Source organism: Triticum urartu, chromosome 7, assembly GCF_003073215.2.
Source record: "Triticum urartu cultivar G1812 chromosome 7, Tu2.1, whole genome shotgun sequence".
NCBI classification, from domain to species: Eukaryota; Viridiplantae; Streptophyta; class Magnoliopsida; order Poales; family Poaceae; genus Triticum; species Triticum urartu.
In genome coordinates, this window is record NC_053028.1 from 38,850,233 (window position 1) to 38,872,479 (window position 22,247).

The following is a 22,247-nucleotide window of genomic DNA, read 5'->3' on the forward strand; positions in this document are numbered from 1 at the left end:
TGTGGGCGTTGGAGAGTTTGCACACACGCCCGCACCATGCTGTTTGCCAGCTGCACTATGTGTGCGAATTAGTTTCTGCCCACACAGCCACCGCCTAGTCCATGCACGTGTGGGCGAATTGCTTTTCGCCCACACGACACTCCTACGTTGTGGATGGCAAATGCAGTTACCCGAACATGGCAACTAGGTAAATACATATGACAACTGTGATTCTTTGCTAGACGGCAGCTGTAGTTGCGCGCACGTGGCAACCTGATAAACACACATGACATATGTGATTAACCATATATGACAAGTATGGTTGGACCACACGTGGCAACTAGGTAAACACACATGACAACTACTATTTGACCATATGTGACAAGTAGTTAATCACACACGGCAACTACGGTTTGATTACACGCGACAACTACCATAAATTAGATATGATAACTATAGTTCACCAAAACAGATATAGTTGCCATGCTTTTACAACTACGCTTGCCATTCCGGATAACTACGTCTGCCAACCAGGATAGCAACTAAATCGTCATCCTGCGGGCACCTAACGTAGCTGCGTCAGGACGTGTGGGCATTTTTGCTTCGTGCCACACGTGCGGGGTGGAGATGAATAGTGCTTGTTGAGCGTGCCTCGCCCACACGTGTGGGCAATTCTAATGTTCGCCCACACACAATCCGTGTGGGTTGCCTTCTGCTTACAGCACATATGATGTATGGACACATATCTAATATACCACATGTGTGGCAGTTATCGTCGTCAAAAAAAACGACATGATCCGAGTTCCACCCGGCATGCAAAGAGCAGGGGTGAACCGACGTTCGAGTACACGACACATAAAGCAAACCGGAGACACTACCAAAGAATCGTAACCGAGTTTCATGGAAGACCAGCAGGCTGCAGCAATAGAGAGTTTGCAGATCCATGGCCATGGAAAGGTTCCTGACGGCGCTCATCTTGTGCGAGGCGCCCCTCGACGTCTACGGCATTTCGACGTCGGTGCTCACCGCCGGGCCAACCAAGCATCTGGTCTCCGACGGGGAGAGAAAGCCGATGGCAAACAAGGCGGACCCCCAGAAGGAGCAGGGTTCTCGGCGTGCTGGGTTTGAGCTGGCGTTCGACGGCGGATACTGCTTCGACACAGTCGTCGTGCGCTAAGCATGCTCTGGTTGATTAATTAGGAACGTATGTGTGTTGTGTGATTGCATTCATTACTATGAAGCACTAGAGATAATGCAAGCACTAGTAGAAAACGGAGATTTAAAACCGGTTTGTAAGGGCCTTTAGTGCCGGTTATGGAACCGGCACTAACGTGTGGGCACTAAAGCTCCCCCCCTTTAGTACCGGTTCGGCACGAACCGGCGCTAAAGTGTCACCACGTGGCGTGAGCTCACGCCCTGGTATGGGGGACCTTTAGTACCGGTTGGTGTTACCAACCGGTACTAAAGGTTTTTTTTTTGAATTTTTTTGGAAAATTTTGGAAAAAAATTGATTTTTTTTCAATTTTTAATTTTTCTAAATTATTTGATGATTTAGTCTCTAATCACCTCTCTTATTTGCTATCACTCATTCCAAATCATCTAACTTCCTGACCGGTCACCCATCCCTCTCACTACTCCAGCCCGAGCACGCTTAACTTTCGGGTTCTATTCTCCTTCGTTTCCAAGTCTGCACTTGTTGTTTTCCTGACAATAGTAAGATGTTAATCCTATTAACCCTCAGGAGTTTAGCTTGAGCATGAAGTCACACATTTCACCGTTTGAGTTTGAAACTATTATTCTAAGAAAACAGTAATTATTTAGTAACGCTAATATTTCTTGAATAAGTTTGACCATAGTTTGACCAGATTTGACCAAAATTCAAAAAATTGAAATAATTATTTAACAACACTAATATTCTTGAATAATTATGTAGTAACATTAATACTTCTTGAATAAGTAGTTTGACCAGATTTAACCATTTTTTTTTTTAAAACTGAAATTTGACCATATCTTTTTTTCCTTTTGGAATTTGAGGATTCTAAAAAATTCCAAACTGGCCATTGGCCGTCTCCATCGGATGCGGATTTTCATGCTGATTTTTTTGATATATTATACGTTTTTTTCTAACATCGTATGCAAAAGTTATAGCCGTTTTACATTTTCCCTACACTTTTTGCAAAACATGTCCAAATTTAAGTTTTCAAATTTTTCTAACTAGTAGATGTAGTAATATAACTACCTCTCGAAGGATTTTATTTTTTGAAGTTTTTATCATTTTTTTTTGATTTTTTCAAAACTGAAATGGCGATACACGGGGAGGGGGAGGGGGAGGGGGGTAGAGTTTGAAAATTGCCCTATAGTGCTGGTTTGTGTCTTCAACCGGGACTATAGGTTAAGACTCTGTAGTGCCGGTTGGTGACGCAAACCGGTACTATAGGTTAGATTTTTAGTACCGGTTTGTGTCACAAACCGTCACTAAAGGGGCTCGTGGGGCCCTGGCCTGACGCCAGCCTGCCACCGCCCCTTTAGTACCGGTTTGTGGCACGAACCGGTACTAAAGTTTCATTACGAACCGGCACTAATGCATAGCCATTCGAACCGGCACTATTGATCACATTAGTGTCGGTTTTTTTACAAACCGGCATTAATGTGCTTCACGTTTGACCCTTTTTCTACTAGTGAAGGTTTAGTAAAAAGTTGGATCATCTATTTTGAAACGGAGGAAGTACGTACCTATGGCCATCCAGCGATTTCTCGTGTGCGCGCTTGTTTTCCTACCGGCTGGCCACTGTGTAGATGATCGTGTTTTGGCGTTGTAATCACTTACTCGGGGATGACCTGGAGGACACAGGAGGCACGTCGTTTGCCATAATAATCACGATCCATATAGGCATGGCATCATCGTGTGTTTTTTCATGTATGTACATGTAATCTTGATTTTTTTTTTTTTCAGGGTGTACGTACATGTAATCTGATCATAGGATATATAGTCTGCTAGCTGAGGCATTAAGATACATTACGGAGGCTATGTAATCTGCCAGTAAAGCAATACAGAAAACTAAGATACGTGCCCATCTGCATCCTGCGATTTTATAACACCCTAGTTTTTGGCCCCTGCTTTTTCTTTCATTTTGCTTCCGTGGTTCTTGCTGGTTCTATGCTCTCGTTTCTCTCGGTCAACTCCTCTGGACTTAACCAACCCAAACCAGCTAAAAATCTCTCTCACTAGCTCCCTCTCTCTAGGACAACCTCGCTTTTGCTCATAATCCAAAACCGTAAAATATATTATTTTTCTCAAAAGAATATATGCTCTTAAACACCAAGGTTATGAAGCAACTACCATTTCTGTAACTTCAAAAATTTCAAGAAAATTCTCATAATTTCTTGGGTTTTTATCATTTATGCCATCGGTTGTGTCCCACTACTCAGTTTTGCCACTAGGAATTTCAACTGCTCAAAAATGCCATTGCTGTGTTAGACACATGTTCAAAAATGCCACTGGGCACCATTATTGTGATCTCAAATCTCGTTTGCCATGTTATAATGACATAAATACCTATGAACCAGCATGCCAGCTTTCCTTCTATCTTACTACAATAAAGTGTGGGGCCCACTTGAGCCCAACGACGTTCTTATTTTTCTATAAAATTATTCGCTTGGTTACTCCTGACAAGTGGGACCACACTTATCATTGTAAGATAGAAAGAACTGACATGTGGATCTAGGCTTATTTTTGTCATATAACATGGTCAATGAGTTCGATGTGAAAATAACGATGTCTAATGGCATTTTTGAGGAAACATCTAAACGGAACGATGGCATTTTTTAGCAAACATCTCACGGATCGATGACATTTTTGAGTAGTTGTAACTTGTAATGGCAAAACTGAGTAGTAGGACACAACTAGTAGCAAAAATGATAAAAACCCTAATTTCTTTGGGTCAAATATACTTCATGAAAGTCAGTGGCCCCACCAGAAACTATTGTATCTGAGCCCCTCTTCCACTTTTACATTCTGGGTCCTTGTTTCAAGTTGTACAGCAAATACTAGATAGAGGGACTCATTTGTTATGTGAATTTGCACACACACTCACCTTAGTAACTAAAACCACCACACCAAATCTCACATTCAAACTCCAGCTCGTTTGCAATTTTCAACTATCAAACACCTTCTGTCCAGAACCTTCTAGAAGAACATGCACTCACCTCACTTCACCTCAGCCCCAATTGTAGCCACACACACACACACTCCCCCCTTAGCCCCCTAGCTACTGAACATAGCCAGACATGCCAAAAACCATCCAGGCGACAACCCCAGGTGGTGAGCGTGAGGCTGGCATGACGCTCTGTGCAGCGCCCGTGCCCTGCACACGTGGCCAGCGGCCGAACGCGTGTCCTCGGCTCCTCTGCCACGCGCAGCCTCTCCCTCTCACCCCAAGCCTTTCCAAATGCCCGACCCAGCCACCCCGTGGCCAGGCCCCCTCCGCCGCGCGCTGCCGAAGCTCCGGCCATTGTGCGCCCATGACCTAGCAGTGTCGCGATGCGCCAGGCCGGCACAGAAGACCTTGGCCACTTGCTGCAGAGCCTCTGAGCCCCGGTCAAGCAACACCGTAGGCCGGCGCAGGCCAGTTTGCCGTCAGCGCCACGCACGGCGGCGCCATGGCCCCCTGATTCTCTCCTGCCTATAAAAGGTAAAGGAGACCCCTCAGCCTCCGTTTCTCCTTGCACCACTTCCACTCCCTCTCTTACCATTACTGGTTGACACCCTCGTGCTATCGTTCTATGCCGCCAGCGAGCCGAGCTCGATTCTCTCCACCCACGGCTCTCCGAGCCCAGCCATCACCACCGTTCGTCTTCCCTTTCTCCCATGAGCACGCCCAACCCCCGGGACGGCTCAATTAGTGCCCTCTCCCCACAGTTCCCCGACCCCTGAAGATCACCGCCGCCCGCGAAGAAGAAAGTGACACCGTCAGGCGTTCCCAGAGACAATGCGGGCACGGGAAGGATCGCTGGAGATCCCTCGCTCCAGTGAGGTCCTTATTTGAGCTCTAGCGCTCTGTAGTCGCCGGTGAGCCCTCGTCGGACCACCTCCGCACCTTGCTCTGGTTTTTAAACAAGAAAACTGATAGGATGGACCCACCCGTCACCGACCACGGCTGCCGAACTGGTACCTAAATGGAGGCGTATTTCTAAAATACGCCTTCGATGTAGCCACTCGGTGGATTTTCCAATTTAGACTATTTTCTGTTTTTCTTCGACTAAACTTTCATAGTAATATCTCCTAAACCATAAGTCCATATGAGTTGATTCTTTTTTTATTATTCTCCTTTTATGGGAACTAGCAAAGTGGCCCGCTCGATGCGCGGGCTAGAACTTCAGAAAGTTTAATAATGAAAATATATACATATTTGGGAGGCAAATGCGTGGCTGCTGCTGGCCATTTTTTGAATTTCTGCTACATATGATTGCCGAGTTTTGCACTCGTAAAATGTGCTCCTATGCTGAGCTTTTGCATTCGGCAAACCCTGTGCCACGTGGCATTGGTTCCGCTCGCTCCGTTCCGTCTACGCCATTTGTTTGCCTAGTTTCATATATTTTGCACCCGGCAAAGATTTTTCTGAGTTCCCATGAAAAAGAACATGGCAAAGATAACATCTCTGAGCCCTTTTCAGATAAGTCCTTTTTCCCGAGTTTTGAACTTGCCAAAGTCTTTGTTGAGTTTGTTATGCCCTTTGCGTGTTTTTCAAGAACTCAGCGAAATCAGTGATTCCAAATAGTGGAGGCTCCTATTGTTGCTTAACAAAAATGTAAGTTTTGTCTAAAGAAAATTTGGGGCCAAATATGGTGATATTTAGAAATATACGTGTTTTCGGAACATAGTTTAGTTTTAGGTATGTTTGCTTTTCTCAATAACATATAAATATATATGTTATCGTTAATCTTTTTCCTGCTGACGATGCATGCCATATTAAGTGTATTCTTTTATGATGAATCACGTTTGAAAATTTATAATTGGTATCTTTTGTCCAGCACTTTATCATGTTGCATTTTTTTCTTTAAACATAGATTAAGTTGTTCCTATCAGGTTGCTGTAGGCATATGTATATCTCTCAACGCTTCGTAAGATTAACATATTAGCATATGCATATTTGCTAACATCGCGTTTGACATATTAAAAGTTTAGTTGTAGATGTGCGTACCCATATTATTATCCAATTATACATGTCCCAGGTTTTAGTTTATTTTAGTTATTTTGTTTACTTTAAGTGCTATTTTCATTTGGTGTATGAAGGTAGAGTGCATTTGTATACTATGTATTTATCTATTAAGAAAAGGAAAAATATGAAAATCATGGAGAACTTACCAAGTAGGGAAAGCAAACAAATGTAATGGTGAGATCTTTTAGCACGCCCTCAATTTCCGCTCCTTATTCCACACAAAAAAAATCCGCTCCTTTTGGAACTTTAAAACACTTGTTGGGCCTAGATAGTGTATTTTTGTGCGGTAGATTTATGTGCAATTAAAAAGGAAGACGCTAAAACTCTCTCGCGCGAATACGCAAGAGCTTGCATATCTTTCATTGACCAAGTAGAAAGGGAACTTGTGCAAAGTTTAGTTATGCCCCTAATATACCATTTCATATGTTGCATCAAATACGTCTGAGAGGCCACCTCTTGAGATTATGAATTCGTGTACATCCATGACTACATTTCATTGACTAAACTTTCATAGTAATATCTCCTAAACCATAAGTCCATATGAGTTGATTCTTTTTTTCTTATTCTCCTTTTATGGGAATAATTTGAGATTTATTTGACTTGTCTATATGCTACTGGCCAGATTTGTGACTTATTTGCTTTATTTGAATTTTATTTCTAAAGTATTTCCAGAAGGAAATAATCTTGGAGGTCAAGACTAGGAGTAGTTTGATATTCCATTTGAGCAAGGCAAGCCACCACCTCCATTTTCTTGATGGCATTGCAAGGCCATTTGTTGAACTTGCATTTTCTTTTTCCCGCAACTTTCTTTCGGTATTGTTTGTTGCTCCCCCTTGCATATGTTAAGTTGTAGTGGTTGAAATAGCCTAGTGAGTCACTAGAGTGGATGCCTTGATTAGGTCCTAGTAGACTAGAAGTTAAACTTTGACTCATAACCGGTAATTGTTTTGCCAACATGATCCTAAGCAAAGTAAGTTGCAACGTTCACGAAGGATCTCGGGGGAACATTTTACTTAGGATAATGAACCCTTGTGAACATTGCACCTTAGTAGGACAACAAGTTGAGAATGGCAGTAGATAGTACAAACTTACGACTTTACACTTGTTGTTAAACTAATCTTGAATAGCTGGTCAATCCAAATGCCACAAAACTGAATTTCCTCAGTACAGCCACATCCGCCCGAATGGGAGGGTATTGTTCCGTTTGTAGTTATGTCTCTTTCGTGTGTCTCCATAGAGGGAAGCTGGAATGAGTAGACTTCCTTTGGCCGGGAAGTTTTCATTCAGTCAAGAGAGCCAGGGTCAGTGGGTGAGCTCAAGAGAAATGGTTCCTGAGGGAACTGAAGGAGTGCCACGAGGAGGCAAGGACCCAGATTCTCTCTCCCAGGGCTAGCCTGCGGGAGGTCGAAGGCATAGTTAGAGTGCCATGCTATGAATAGGGTTCGTTAGACAAAGAGACTATGGTGTGGGTAAAGTGTGCGTCCTCTGCATAGTGTGTGTCGAAACTATTCGAACAGGTGAGTCCCCAGCAATCAGTGGCGGTGCCAGGAATCATATCATGTGTAGTCAATTGGGTGTTGTGTAGTCAAATGCATGAATTTATAACATTTTGTTGCCTGATTTCTACTTGTTTTATGATGTATTTACAAAAACCTGTGTAGTCAATTGACCTCACAGGTAAGTATGGCCTCACCACTGCCGGCAATCAGACACCCTTCGTGTTAAAACACACACCAAGCACCTAAATTCATTCACTCTAACCTCTAATAGTTGTGTTAAGCAGGTAACTTGTGTGGACAAGTTAATTGAGCAAGAGTCATGCCAGGAAGAGGTCCAATGGATGTTAAACGAGCAGACTAAGTTTATGCAGTAGTCTTGATAGAAGTAGCTTTACTAGTCTTTACTTCTTTGCTACATTTGTTTACTCTCTTCCTGCTTGCTTGCTTGCTTTCGATTGTTTGTGAGTTTGCGAGTACATTCAAAGTACTGATCTGGCTTGTCATGCCAGATACTGGACATCCGATAGAAGAGTTTCACGAAGAGTTCGTGTACCTAGACTAGTTGGTGTCCCAACATTCTCCCTTTGAATTGGAGCCCGCCAATACCCCGCCTTCCATTGTGTCCTTACTACTTCCTTAAGACAGTCGTAGAATAAAGCCCTCGGGATTCCGACATAGAAGTGTCCCCTTGCTCCGCAAGAGTATATTGTACTATTAAGACATTATTCTACTTAAGTACTTATTTACTATGGTCTTTCTACACCAAGCTATAGTCATGTGTAGAAGACATTTATCTCTGGGCTGAAACACGAGGACCTCCGGTTGTCTGAATCGGAGTGTGGCAGATTTCCCGTGTGCCTGCATGTGCCTTGATTTTCTTGCCAGCTGGCCGCTGTGTACACCCGCATGTTTTGGAGTTGCTTGCGGCAGCTGCACACAAGGATCGATCAAGCGCAGATCGGCTAGCAGGAGGCTAACATGGTACTACAGGTGGACCGATCAGAGGAAGTGAGGTTCCTTCGTTGCTTCGTCGTCGCCTTCTTTCCTAACCTTTATATGGTATGGAGAGCGACATGGGCTTGTGGTACATAAGGGTAGATCAAGTGCGGATTAGCTAGCAGGAGGCTAACAATGTACTACAAGTGGATCTATCGGAGGAGAAGAGGTTGCTTCGTTGCATTGTCGCCACGTTCTTCCTTGACCTCTATGGCATGTAGAGTGACAGGGCCGTACCTCGGAAATTGAGGCCCCGGAGCGAAATCACAATTTAGGCCCCATGTATAAGAAAGTCAAGTAGGCAATTTAAACATTATTTTTATTAGGCACTACAGCAGTACAGCTTTCTCAAGGAACTACATAATACAAGAGAAAAATCTTAGAATTTTGAGCTACAAGTCCATCTTTTACTCTGTTAGCCAAAGCGTGCAATCCTTTGAGCATTTCTTGATACAAAATCTTCAATTAGATCTTCATAAGCAACCCCCTCCAGTATATCATTTTCAATTGCTATAGTAGCCAACCCACTGAGCCTTTCTTGTGTCATTGTTGAACGTAGATAGGACTTCAATAATTTCAATTTGGAGAAACTTCTCTCAGCTGATGCGACGGTCACTGGAATAGTTAACAAAATTCTATATGCAATAGTTGCATTAGGGAAACAATCTAACCGTTTAAGAAATTTCAAGATATCAACCGGCCCCATATTATCATTTGGAATGAAACTTTTAAGTAAATTTAGCTCAACATATAATTCACTACCATTAATGTCCGATTTCGCCCCACTCTTTAGTGCAGCCTCAAGAACACTACAAGAAGATTTTAAGCTCTTCTCATCCAATGATTTTAGTGCATAAGAAGTAAATAAGAAACCAAAGTTCTTTTGGAATGATTCATATTGCTCAAATCTTGTTGTAAGTGAACTGATAGCCTGATCAACAACAGGAATAAAATATTTTCTCCTAAATGATTCATGTGCAGGTTGTGAAGAAATTAACACATCATCTGGGTTTTCGTCAAATTGTTTCTTTCTTTTAATTTGATGCTTTTGACGAAATGTAGGATCGATCTCCATTTCAAGTGCAATTTCTTTTGTTGTTTCCAATGCATTACAAAAACCAGTGTCTCTATACCCATTAAAAAAGGTAATTAGCCCCTGCACTTGCTCAATAGCAACATCAATAAGCATATCCTTTGATTGTAAGTTCTTGCTGACCAGATTGACGGCATACAGTATTTCATACCAAATAACAATAGCTACTAAAAATTCAAAATCACCAAGTTCATTATTCGCGAGAGATTTAGCTTCACTGCTAGTTTTTTGATCATTATCAATATCAGATACTTGCAGTAAAGCTTCTCGTATGTTCAAAATCTGAAATCTTATAGCTTTAACACTATCCATTCGACTCTCCCAGCGAGTAGATGACAACGACCTGAGAGTCAATCCTGTTGTATCATCTATATTATCTTTCAAGATCTGCCACTTTTTAGTTGAATTAGCAAATGTTGTGTAGATGCGTTGTATGATTCCAAAAAAGTCCTTTGCTTTACCACAAGTTTTTGCCATGTCACAAAGTGTCAAATTAAGACTATGACAACCACATGCTGAATAAAAAGCTCTAGGATTTTTATCCAAAAGTTTCCTTTGAACACCATTATTCTTACCTTTCATATTTGCACCATTATCGTAGCTCTGTCCTCTCACATCATCTAGATCCAGGTCAAGATTCCGTAGTTCTTCCTGCAAAACATCAAAAAGCCCTTGCCCAGTTGTATCATTCCCATCCAAAAATCCTAAAAATGATTCCTCAATGGAAACAAAAGTCGAAGAAGCATTGACATATCGTATTATCAGAGACATTTGTTCTTGGTGGCTCGCATCAGGGGTACAATCAAGTATCACGGAAAAATACTTTGCTTCTTTTATTTTTTTAATTATCTCTGACTTAATTGCAGAAGCAAGCAAATGTATTAACTCATTTTGTATCCCATGACCAAGGTAATGAACATGAGTTCCATTGTTTGTTATGCGCCTAACATGCTCCTGAATAATTGGGTCGAACTCAGCTAGCATTTCAACCAAGCCTAAGAAATTTCCATTATTATCTTGATACAATGTCGAGTTAGTACCACGAAATGCAAGATTGTGTTTCGCAAGAAATTTTACCATCAAAAGAATTCTAAATAGAACCTTTCTCCAATGGTCCTTTTCTTTCTCAAGTTGTCGCTGCGCTACACAATTAATAGTTTGATGCTTTTGCAACCGTAGTCGCAAATCATACCAAGTGACCATATTCAGAACATGTTCGGCACTTGTTTCGTGCTCTCTAATTCTAATGCTAATATGTGCCCAATCATTAAAACCCTCACTAGGCAAATGACCCTTTCCATGCCCCTTTCGAAATAATTTGCAACAAAAGCAGAATACCTTGTCAAGTTCTCTAGAGTATACAAGCCAATCTCTATCACACTTCTCTCCATTTAGTAGAACTCTTGTGTAAAATATCAAAGAAAAGCATCTTTTATTTTTATCCTTCCGGCCTTTTTTTATAGTTAAATCTCTTTTGGGACCCTTTTCTACCAAGATGTCAATCGCTTTTGAGTCAAGGGCATCCCAATTCCTTGGATCATATATATCTGGCCGGAAAGAAGCATTACCATCGGAAGATGCATCCATGTTATTCTTATCAGGTGAACTATCCATGTTTTCATTAACACTAGCGCCAACGACATTTCCATGAAGGTTAGCCTCATCAGGATTAGTATTCTCAACCTGAATGTTGTCAACATTATCATCAACATCAGCCTCTATATTCTGATTTTCGGAAGAAACTTGTGGTTCTTTCACAACAAAGTTATCAAGAGACCCCTTCAGAGAATGAATAAGATTTTCAGCTTTTTTCTTCTTTGTACGTTTTTCATACCCAGATTCATACTTCCTACCAGGGCGTTTAGAACTAGAAGACATCTTAGAAAATTAAGAAAAACCAAGGATACACAAATGCAAGAAAGAACAACGGATCAACTAAAAAAGGGGTGAAAAGGGGGCGAAACAACCTTTGGTTGCTGACTGTTCACGGATGCAGATCATCAAGCGGGGGCGCTTGGTGCTCTGATTGCTCACCTCCAGGGACTACGGCCACCAAGCAGCGAGATTCCAACCCAGGCCTGTTCCAACCTCTTGATTCTCTAAGGGGACGATGGATGGATTGATGGATCAGTGGAAGAAGCGGTAGAAAACGCCCTAATTTATAGATTGATGAGGAAACGAACCTGCAGTTCATTGTGTACTTGCCATCAACGGCTCTCTTCTTGGATAATAATTGGGAAGCCATTCGAGAAAGGAGATGAGGAGTCTGCGAGTTAATTGCGAGCGATTTAATTCGCCAGCTGCCGGCGAGTCCTGGTCTCGAGAAACAGAGTCGTAGAGAGAGAGAAAAGAACAGGGGAATTCGATCCATCTTCAGTCTTCTGGAATTCTCCGTGAGAGAGATGAGTTGGGTTATGGGCCTGTTGTTCCGTTGGGGCTTGGTGGATTAATTGACGTGCGTTGGGCTGGGGCTGCACTTTATTTTTTTGGCAGTTTAAGGATATATATATATATATATATATATATATATATATATATAGTACTTGCACAAAAATTGGGGGCCCCAGATTTTTGGGGGCCCTGTGCAGCGGCTCCACTTGCACCTGTAGATGTGCGGGCCTGTAGAGTGACATGGGCTTGGTCTGGATGGGAGGAGGAGGGGGGAGCGGTGGAAGAAGAGGGCTTGCAGGAGGGGGAGAGGGCACATCAAGTTGTGAGGGTTAGAGATTGTACGTCTTGGTGTGGAATTGAATCGTATGCTATTAGGAATCTACTATAGTTGCTTATTTGATCAAGAGATTGTATGTCTATGTTTTTTTTTTATTTTGATGTGCATTTGGATCGTCTGCTATTAGAATACAATGGTTTGTGTTTCATGAGCTTTAACGTGGAGGCTCAAAATCATTAGTGTGGAGGCTGAAAATTACACGGTTTAATCTACATCATTATAACATGGTCCCACTAGATAAATAGCTCATAATTTCTAATCAACATGGGAATTTCTTAGGAATCACTAATTAGTATAGGGGCTTGTTCGGAAGCCCTCCACGATAGAAAAATCCTCAAATCCCACACCAGGAATCCTCCACCAGCTTCTCGCCATCGATCAGGGAGAAAGCACTCTGTTCGGTAAGATTGCTTCTTGCTCGCACGAGGTAGCGAGCCGGAAGGCCATCAAATCGCCTCAATGTGTCCCATCTGGAGAAGGCTACCAATCCAAAATGCATGGGAAAGAAGGGTTGGGCCGTAGGCTTGGTCGGGATGAGATGCGCGACAGGGGCGGTCTCGCCTGCTCGATTGAATCGGTACCAGCAGTTTCACTTCACAGTGGCAACCTCGGTGTAATTATCAACAACTCCTACTTCCCAGTTTTCGCGGAGCTCGAGTTTTCCAACTCCGTGACTCCACCGAATTTGCACGCACTGAATCGCCAACTTCTCTCCCATAAAACCAGGAGTTGGAGTGTTCGGCTAAGATCTGGATCGGGAGTTGATGGAGTTGGGAGTTGGAGGGCTCCTGAAGAGGCCCTAGGTATAGTTAGTTAGTTAGTTAGTTAGATAGATAGATAGATAGATAGATAGATGTGTGTTATCTCAGGGAGCGGCGATTCGGCGCCCGAGCCCAATTGCGCTCGATATCTCGACGGCCCGTCCGTGACTTGGGATGAGGAATAATGCCGTTGGCTCGTCTGACAGGTATCGCCTGAAAAGGATTACGCCGCGGAATATGGTACGAAACAGTGGCGAGTTGGTGGGTCCGTAGCGACCGGGTCGGGCGAAAGGAGGACGGGGCCGAGCTGGTCCGTGGACCAGGACGTTGACCATATGGGTGGGCCTAGGATCAGATAAGGAGCTCAGGTCGTCGGCGGAGACGCTGAGCCGTCGCTCCACGTACGGCGTTCTCTCCTCCGCGTGCGGGGACCGGAGTAAATGTGACGGCCGAACACCCAACTAACCCCTATACCGTATCTATCTGGAAGGGGCTAGGACCGCTCGACCCCGTCCTCTCCCAGGGCGATCGACTGTGACGCCATTTTTGTGTGTATATCGTAGGGAGATTTCTACAGCCGGCGCAGGACAGGGCATGGAAGAAGCAGGCATGGAGTTCCTTCTGGATGCCGTGGACAGGTGAGTGAGCCCAGATCTGCCTTATAATCCCTGCCCGCAATAGGTACCTAACCTACCGCCATGTGCGGCGGCCATGGCCGCCCCTTTTTCAGGTTCCCCTTGCTTGAGGAATTCGCCGACAGCGTTGAGCAGCCAGATCCAGTTCCTCTGGCGCGGATGCAAGCGAACGAGCCCAGTTACGCGGGTAGCGCTGTCTCAAAAGATGATTCTGGATGCGGGCAACAGATTGGCGAAGTTGAGGTGAACGGAAGGCAACCTGCTGCTCGCCGCTGTACGAACACATCTCCAACTCGGTCTGCCCAGTCAACTGACAGGGTGAACCCAGAAGCCCTCGGGTGGACTAAAAGGTATGATTGCAGAGGCCCTCCTTTGTTATTGCAAGATTGCATTGCTGTGCTGAGTTCAGGGGAATGGTTTGCCAATATCTACTTGTGAGATTTAACTTCAGAAACATGTACGTTGGTTTCAGCAGAAGCTAAACCTGCGAATTTGAGAAAAATGTTTTGGCAAAAACAACTTGTGAGTTGAAACTGAAGAAAAATAGATAGTTCAAGGGTAGTGGGAGTTCAAATTTGCGTTCGTGGTAAAGGATGTGCTACTTAACTGTAATCTATTGAATTTTGACTGGTGGAATAAGGTTACGGCTAGGGAGCGCGCCACCGGACAGGACACCATGTCCCAGCCGTATGAGCGCTCTGGAGGAGTCGATGCGCAAGTACGCTGAAGAACCCAACAAAAATGTGGTGCGGCCGACACTTGGTCTGACTTTTGATTCGCTTGGTGAGGCATACGACTTCTACAATTTGTATTCCTGGGAAACCGGTTTCGGCATTAGATATGGAAAGAGCCGGCTGAACGTTGAGAGGACAAAGTGCATGGAAGAAATAGTGTGTGGTTTCTCGGTGAGTGTTGTAGTTACGTCTGCTATTCATTTTGTTCGGTAGATAAAATGCGTTTTAATTTCCAAATTCATACGTGCTGGTGATGACTGTCTGTTATGGTCCACTGTCAAAACAGGGGAAGCCAGAAGCAGAAAATAGTAGATCATGCAGGTGTGAGTGTCCAGCTTTGATAAGATTGTTGCGAGCAGCGGACAACAGCTGGTACATTACAGAACACAGAGAGAACCATAATCATTCAATGTCATTGACAATGGGTGAGAAAGTTCACTGGCCGTCGCACAAGCACATTGATGTGTACACTAAGGATCTCATAAAACAGCTACGGGAGAACAATGTTAACCTTGGCAAGGTGTACAACATAATAGGAAGTTTCTTCGGGTCGGTTGAGAAGGTTCCATTCACTAAGAGGACCCTGAGGAACATATGAGGGAAGATCAGTCGGGAGCAGGCTGATGATGATGTTAGGAAGACACTTGAAGTGTTCGCTAACATACAGGCTGGTGACCCTAGTTTCACATATAGAGTGCTGGCTGATGATACAAGCAAAGTGAAGAACCTGATGTGGGCAAATGGGAGCAGCCGTATGCAGTACCGTTTCTTAGGAGATGTTGTCACTTTTGACACAACATATAGGACTAACTTGTACGACATGCCTTTTGGATTATTTGTTGGGGTAAACAATCATTTTCAGAGCATCATCCTCGCTAGGGTGCTGATGCGCGACGAGCAGCAAGAGAGCTTCGAATGGGTTTTCGCCGAGTTCCTTCGAATGATGGGAGGACCTGCCCCAAAGACTATCTTGACAGGTTAGTTCGGTTTCGATAAGTTTGGTTTTTTGTTAACCCTTGGAGTGTAGAAAGACATGTCCTTATTCATCATCTGACCATAATATGTTATGGACATATTCATTGCAGATCAGTGTAGAGCTATGGAACTAGCTATCAAGAAGGTGTATCCAATACGGTGCATAGGTGGTGCAAGTGGCACGTGCTGAAGAAAGCAAAGGAGAGTCTGGGACCTTTGTACACCAAAAAAATGACTTCCAGGCTGATTTTCACAAAGTCGTGAAAGACATGTTAACCGAAGATGAGTTCGAGACGGCATGGGGTATGTTGCTGGATAAGTACAATTTGTGGAAGCATGCATATATGACACAGATTTATGAGATTCGAACAAAGTGGGCCAAACCATACTTTAGAGGTGTTTTCTGTGCCAAGATGACCAGCACACAATGGAGCGAGAGTGCCAATCACATGTTGAAGACATACATGCCCTCAGCTAGCCCCATGCATGTGTTTGTGAGGCAGTATATGCGACTGCAATTTGACAGGGAGCGTGAAGAGAGCTACGAGGAGAAAAGAACTATGATTGTAAGTGAGCCGTCTAATTTTTTCAATGCACACATGGCAAAACATAGATGCTAATTTTTGGAACTTATTTGTTGTTCTGTCAAATTGTGTTGCTCTTCTGTAGGGAGGTGCAGTGAGAAGAACAAATTTGGCTATAGAGAGGCACGCCAGTAAAATATACACCCGATCTATGTTTGAGGAGTTTGGGAGGTTGCTGATGGAAGCCACAGCATATAACATAACGGAGATAGAGAAAATGAAGAAGTATGTGGCAACCCACAATAATGCGGCAAAGAGAGAGAGATGGAGCAGAGTTGTTTACGAGGTTATTATCGCGGATGATCAAAAGGAGTTTACTTGTGAGTGTGGTCAATTCGAACACACTAGTTTGCTGTGCAGCCACATTCTAAGGGTAAGAGAAATGTAAATTGATTTCCGGTGCCATAACAGTTTGGTAACATGAGTTCTGGACTGCAGGTAATGGAAATACTACACCTACAACATATTCCATCTAAACATATTGTGAAAAGGTGGACGAAGGACGCAAGAGACATTCTACCAAGCCATCTGCAGCAGTACCAAAAGGACAAGCGGACCAACACATCGTTCACATGGAGGCATTCAACACTGTACTTCAAAGCTATGGACGTCGTTCGAATGGGGGATGCGAGTGCAGAATCGTTTGATTTCATGCTAGTTGGGATGGAAGATCTACTAGTACGTGGAGTACCTATTGCAGAGAGGAGAGATGGCCTCGGGTTTGAGGATCGGGTGACGACCTTAGACCCTGTGAGGCAAAATGATAATGGAGAAGTTGCTTTGGTGCTCGGTACAGGTGCCAATAAAGAGAATAGCATGGCACATTCTGTCAGCGTCAATGACTTGGAAGGGCTTGCAGCACCCGCTAAACAGAGGGGGGTTGGTAGGCCAACCAATAGCAGGGAGAAGGCATCGTACGAAGGACTCAGTCGACGTACACATTTCTGCAGCATCTGCGGGAGGGAAGGACACAAAAGAACTACATGTCCTGACAGAGGGGACGCACCGAAAAAGCCGAGGAAACCTGGTCGATGCAAGAACTGCGGAATCGAAGGTCACCGTCGGAACACATGCACGAGGCCATTGGGGTTCGCTGCAAACTAATTTTCAACATTCATGTCTTATGGTTTGCCGATCGGAATTTACTAGTTTGTTGTACTACGAACTGCTCTTTGCATGCTTATCTCCACTTAGATGGTATTCATAGTTGCATGATAAAAAAAGATTATGTAGTGTCAGCTGTTCGTCCATGCTCTATGACAATGTAGCAAGATAAAATGTGCTGGACTTGAGTGAGGACTTACGTGTTTCGTATTGACTGAAGCTGAAATGTTTATTTGACTGTCATACTGAAGAAAATATTGTTTCCTGGTTTTTAGTACGACTGCATGTGAATATATGTGAAGAACATGCAGAGTGGAGATGTTTGGTTTGAATGACACCAAACGTGAGGAGACCAGTTTTCTGATTGAGTGACTCACAGCTGTGAGAACTCATAGCCGGCGACATGTGGCGACCATGCGTGTGGTGACTCATCTTACTTCCATGCGTGTGGAGCGCGCGCACCATGGAGTTCAAATTTTGAACAAGCTAGTAAATGCATAAGTTGTGAGCCGTGGATAACATACGACGCAGGAACCAGTATAAAGGCCGAGGGTGGGGCAGCTGCCTTCCTGGTAACCACTTTCTCAAAGTGTCCATCTCGTAGAGCAGGGGCGTCGAAGGATTTCGGAGATGGCACCAAGCGCGACTGAGCCTGAAAGCAGCGGCACGACGAGGAGGTCTCAATGGAGTGGTTCAGCCTTCGGTCTTGGGGATCAGGTTCTACTATCCTCCTTGTACATTTAACTTCTGAGTCGGATGTGTTCTTGTTTCTTATGACTTGCATTTTTCAGGCGAAGGCCTCTCCTTTGGTGGCATCAGCGGAAAGCTGCTGGAGTACAACTGATTTGGCTCCGCACAGTTTAGATGTGCCAGACGAGGTGAGTACAGAACTACAATCTATCCCCTGATTCCTGGTAAAATGACATAGCCAGCAGCTGAAAAAACGAAACGATTTTTAGGGGGAAGTTGTTCAAGCAGATCGTTGGGAGACTTGTTTGCTCGCTCAAGGAGTGGACATGAAGGCGGAGGAAGGAGATGTTAAGGAGGGGTTCGGCGAGAACGATCCATCCGTCCAGACGGCAGGCGATGGCACTGCGGATGAACAAGTTTCAGAAGACGCCTCTGCTGTCATGGAGTCACTGAGAAAGGGAAGCGACGAGGAAGAAGAAGTCAACAGCAGGGTGACGAAGCGACCGCGTGTGCAATCTTAGTTTGTGATTTCCATTCGCAGTTTTTTATGGGAGTATCTGTCGGCAGCTACAATTATCTATGTCTCCGATCCGTGCAGTAAAACATGTAGTTCGTACTGACATGCGTTGAGCTCTATTAGAAAAATAATTATGGTGCGGGAAAGGGGATGGAGGGGGATTCCGGGGGGTGGTTGAGGGGGCATTAATTTTATAGCCAGACGACTAGGCTCTGTTGCGGACAGACACCCAGTACGTACGTTAGGATTGTGTCGTGCCGTTTGGGCAAAATTGATGGAAACAAGAATTACCCATTGTTCGTGGATGTACTGATCGGGCCGGCTCATAAGTCTGATCTTGGTTAATTATTAACACATGGGATTAAAAATCATAGGAAAAAAACCCAGGGAGCGTGCAATTAAGCTGGGTGCTGGTAAGAAAAAAACGGCCTTAACATAGTAATTGCATACTCTTTTTTTCGTTTTTCAGCCTTTACCTTCGATTTTGCGCGTGACAGCGGTCATTACATGGTTGTCGTGCACAAACCAAAAAAACATAGAGTGGGTAAATAATGAAATTTCAACTATGGACCATCATGGGTTGCTTATAAAAAGATTCTTCAAATTTGGACCATCATGTAGGTTAGTGAGATACTATATAATTGTGATTTTTTTTATTGACGGGGGGAGACGATGGGTGCATGACGAGATAGTGGCATAGTTGAACTTTTGCGATTTTTTTTATTGACATCATAACCTTTTCAATACAAGTATGGAAAGAGAACTACACAACTATAGCAGAGGGTATCATCTCAGCAGGAATGAACGAGTTGACCTTTTTTTTATTTTTTTCATACGAATCTAAACACACTTTACAAAACCAAACAAGTTCATGGGGATACAATGAATGTCTGGTGGGTTTATAAGCCAGAAATGGCGACCATAATCCAGACCGAAATCATTTTTAGCAATACTACGTGGCTCTATGTTGGTAGATCAACCCTCGAAGATGAATGTGCAATGATCGGAATCTCATGATGTCCCAACTATCTGCATGAATATCAGGCATCCCCATGATCTCGATTAGGAAAATCAATGAATCGGTTATGACGCTCTTTGTAGATGGGATGATAATCGCGATTGGCATATTTGATAATTCAGTTTTGTAAGTCCATCCAATGCAGATAGTTTGGGGTAAAATTGCAAGGATGTTAAGAATAGGAAAAGATGGACTGTTAATGATAATCCGTTAAATTAAGAAGAGATTTTTGTGGCTTGTTAAAACACGAGACGAAACAGGTCAATATCAGGAAGCAATGTAGCGGTGTGATACAAATCATAGCCGCAGTGATTAGGAAAGATATGATGTCTGCATGCAGATGAGATATGTAAATGATATCATGGAAAGGTGCACGGGAACGGATTAATTAAATATGATGAGCATGCACATAGTTGATAGCGATTAGAAGAAGACGTGCGCCCCCACGTAGAACAGTAATGAGTAAGAGAAGCATTAAAGAAACGTTTACTTGGTGGGTGGGCGCGGGTGAGCATGGACGGGTTGCTGCACATATTCCTTTCATTTGTCCTGCCCCAGACTAGTCCTATTTGTACTGTTCCGACCGCGAGAAGATTTGGTTGCCTGGTTGCTGTCCCAATACCATAAAAAGGACGTGCCCAGAAACAACAAAACTGCCTCATGTGGGCGCGCATTCATTTGTTTTTTCCTTCCCCCTGGTCCCGGTCTCAGATGGACCAGCAACAAATAGTCTTGAAAAGCGAAAACAAAATATAAAGTGCGCAACTACACCGAGTGGCATTATTTATTTTCAATAGAAGAAAGACGGACCATGAGATGCGAGGTTGTTCCCGTGCATGCAGGCCGTGTAACGCATACTGGACGGGCTCACGACGATTTGTCCGGTCTACGGATTGTTTTGTGCATCCAGCCGTCTCGCGCGCCCTACATTACCAAAAGTCAGCTAAAAAGTAGGTCGGGGGAGAGGGGAAATTTGGGCGGCGGGAGAGAGTGCGCAGTAATTTGACAAGACACCACACTGGTCACGTGGCGCAGGACAGCTGCAAGTTGCATTTACACGAAGCTACTCCGCAGGATTTAGAGACTGAAGACAGAAGGAAGGCAGCGAGGGGGGCTCAAAAGCGGAAACAACCATCTGTTGGAGGATCTGTAACCGGGGCGAAGAAGAAAAGATCTCGCAGACCCCTGGTACTAGTTCCGGCCGCCGGATCTCGACCTGCACGAACCAGAACTCCGGTAGCTGCTAGGCATCTTGTGGCCGTTGGTCCACCTGGGATGGAACGAGAGAGTAAGGTACTCCGTGGTAGGATTGTTAGGTGCACTTGGACTAGAAAGCACATCGTCCGACTTGGGCTAAGGTACTACCACGTAGTGCATAGGACCGGCATGGCCAGTTTGTTGACCACTGCTTGGTCTGGAGAGGCAGATAGGCGATTCTACGCCTGGCTGCTTAGCAGATTCCGTTGGCAAGATATGAGATTCACCTTCCCTGACGGGCAATATAGGATTTTTAGCCCAACGTCCATAGTTAGAACCTTGGGTCTAAGGAATAGTGGGCGACATGTCAGCTTACTGAAGATACCTCCCAAACAGAGGCAGAACATAGCAGAGGAGATCAGGAGTGTGCTGAACATAGATACTAAGGCGGCCACAAGAGATGGTGGATTAAGCATAGAAGCCATCTTAGAGATGTTCTGAGGCATGAATCCACTGAAACTAACTAGGGTTCAGGAGAGAGCTGCCGAGATGGGGTTTTCATTACTATCTGCTGGTACATATGTTGCCCCCAAGCAATCGTACCAAAACCTACCTTGGGAAATCCTTGCATGTGTGCTATGTGAAGGCGGGACAGGGTTTTTTGACCTGGCAGAATGGGCATTTGAAGTAATTAGGGCAGCAGTCAAGAAGCTAGCTGAAGATCTTGCAGCTGGGGTACGAACATTGAGAGTACCAGGGTGCCATTTGGCGATCATTGTAAGTAAAAAATGATACAACATATATTATAACTTTTTAGTTTCCTCAATTGTTGTCACTAACTTGCCAATGATTACATGGACACCGCACAACCTTGGGTGTTCGATTGGCTGGATTTTGGGACAGACAATGTGGAACCAAATAAACTCCCTAGAGTCAGCGAGTACACTGAAGATAAGATCAAGAAGTTGATCTACTTGCTGAGAGAATACCCTACACAATTCAGGGTATGAATGAAGTATCATTTGTTCTTTCGCGTGTCCAATATATATATAAGTTGTTTTGCTGACATGATGCTTCTGGGCTGGGCAGACAAAACCGGAGGACTACCTGGATGGCATAGATGAGGTGTGGAATCCAATCGTTGGAGAGGCGGGGGGCTTATTGGTTAATCCATGTAAGCATCTATGAGCGAGTTATCTCTGAAAAAAACAAATGAGGGGAATACAGGAGTCAATCATATAGGAAAACAAAATTTTGCTGAATAAATTATGAAATAGTTTGTGCTACCAAAAAAGAAGAGCCCATTTGGATTGAATACATTAATGTTAATATAGTACAACAAGAAAGCTTCTGAAAATTATTGCTTGTATGCTCTTGCAGCGCAAAGGGAGGCTTTGCAGGAGGTACTAGAAGATATTGGAAAAAATACAGACAGTGAACACTCTGGTGAGCAGCCTAGACGCAAAGGAAAAGAGAAAATGGATGAAGAAAGTGATTCATCTAGTAGCGACACTGATGG

The 22,247-nt window shown here is 44.0% G+C and overlaps 2 protein-coding genes across 2 annotated transcripts; one reads left to right on the top strand and one right to left on the bottom strand.

Annotated features, from left to right (window-relative positions):
• The first annotated feature begins 782 nt into the window (after positions 1-782).
• Positions 783-1,245, top strand: LOC125525941. The gene has a single exon (XM_048690943.1). The coding sequence runs from the start codon at positions 923-925 to the stop codon at positions 1,154-1,156; it is 234 nt and encodes a 77-aa protein (XP_048546900.1). The 5' UTR covers positions 783-922; the 3' UTR covers positions 1,157-1,245.
• Positions 1,246-9,107: 7,862 nt separating this feature from the next.
• Positions 9,108-11,663, bottom strand: LOC125518271 (zinc finger MYM-type protein 1-like). Its single transcript, XM_048683168.1, has 2 exons — positions 11,165-11,663; positions 9,108-11,038 (listed from the first exon to the last, which is right to left on the bottom strand). Exons 1-2 carry the CDS (start codon positions 11,661-11,663, stop codon positions 9,108-9,110), a joined length of 2,430 nt encoding a protein of 809 aa, XP_048539125.1.
• Positions 11,664-22,247: the final 10,584 nt, after the last annotated feature.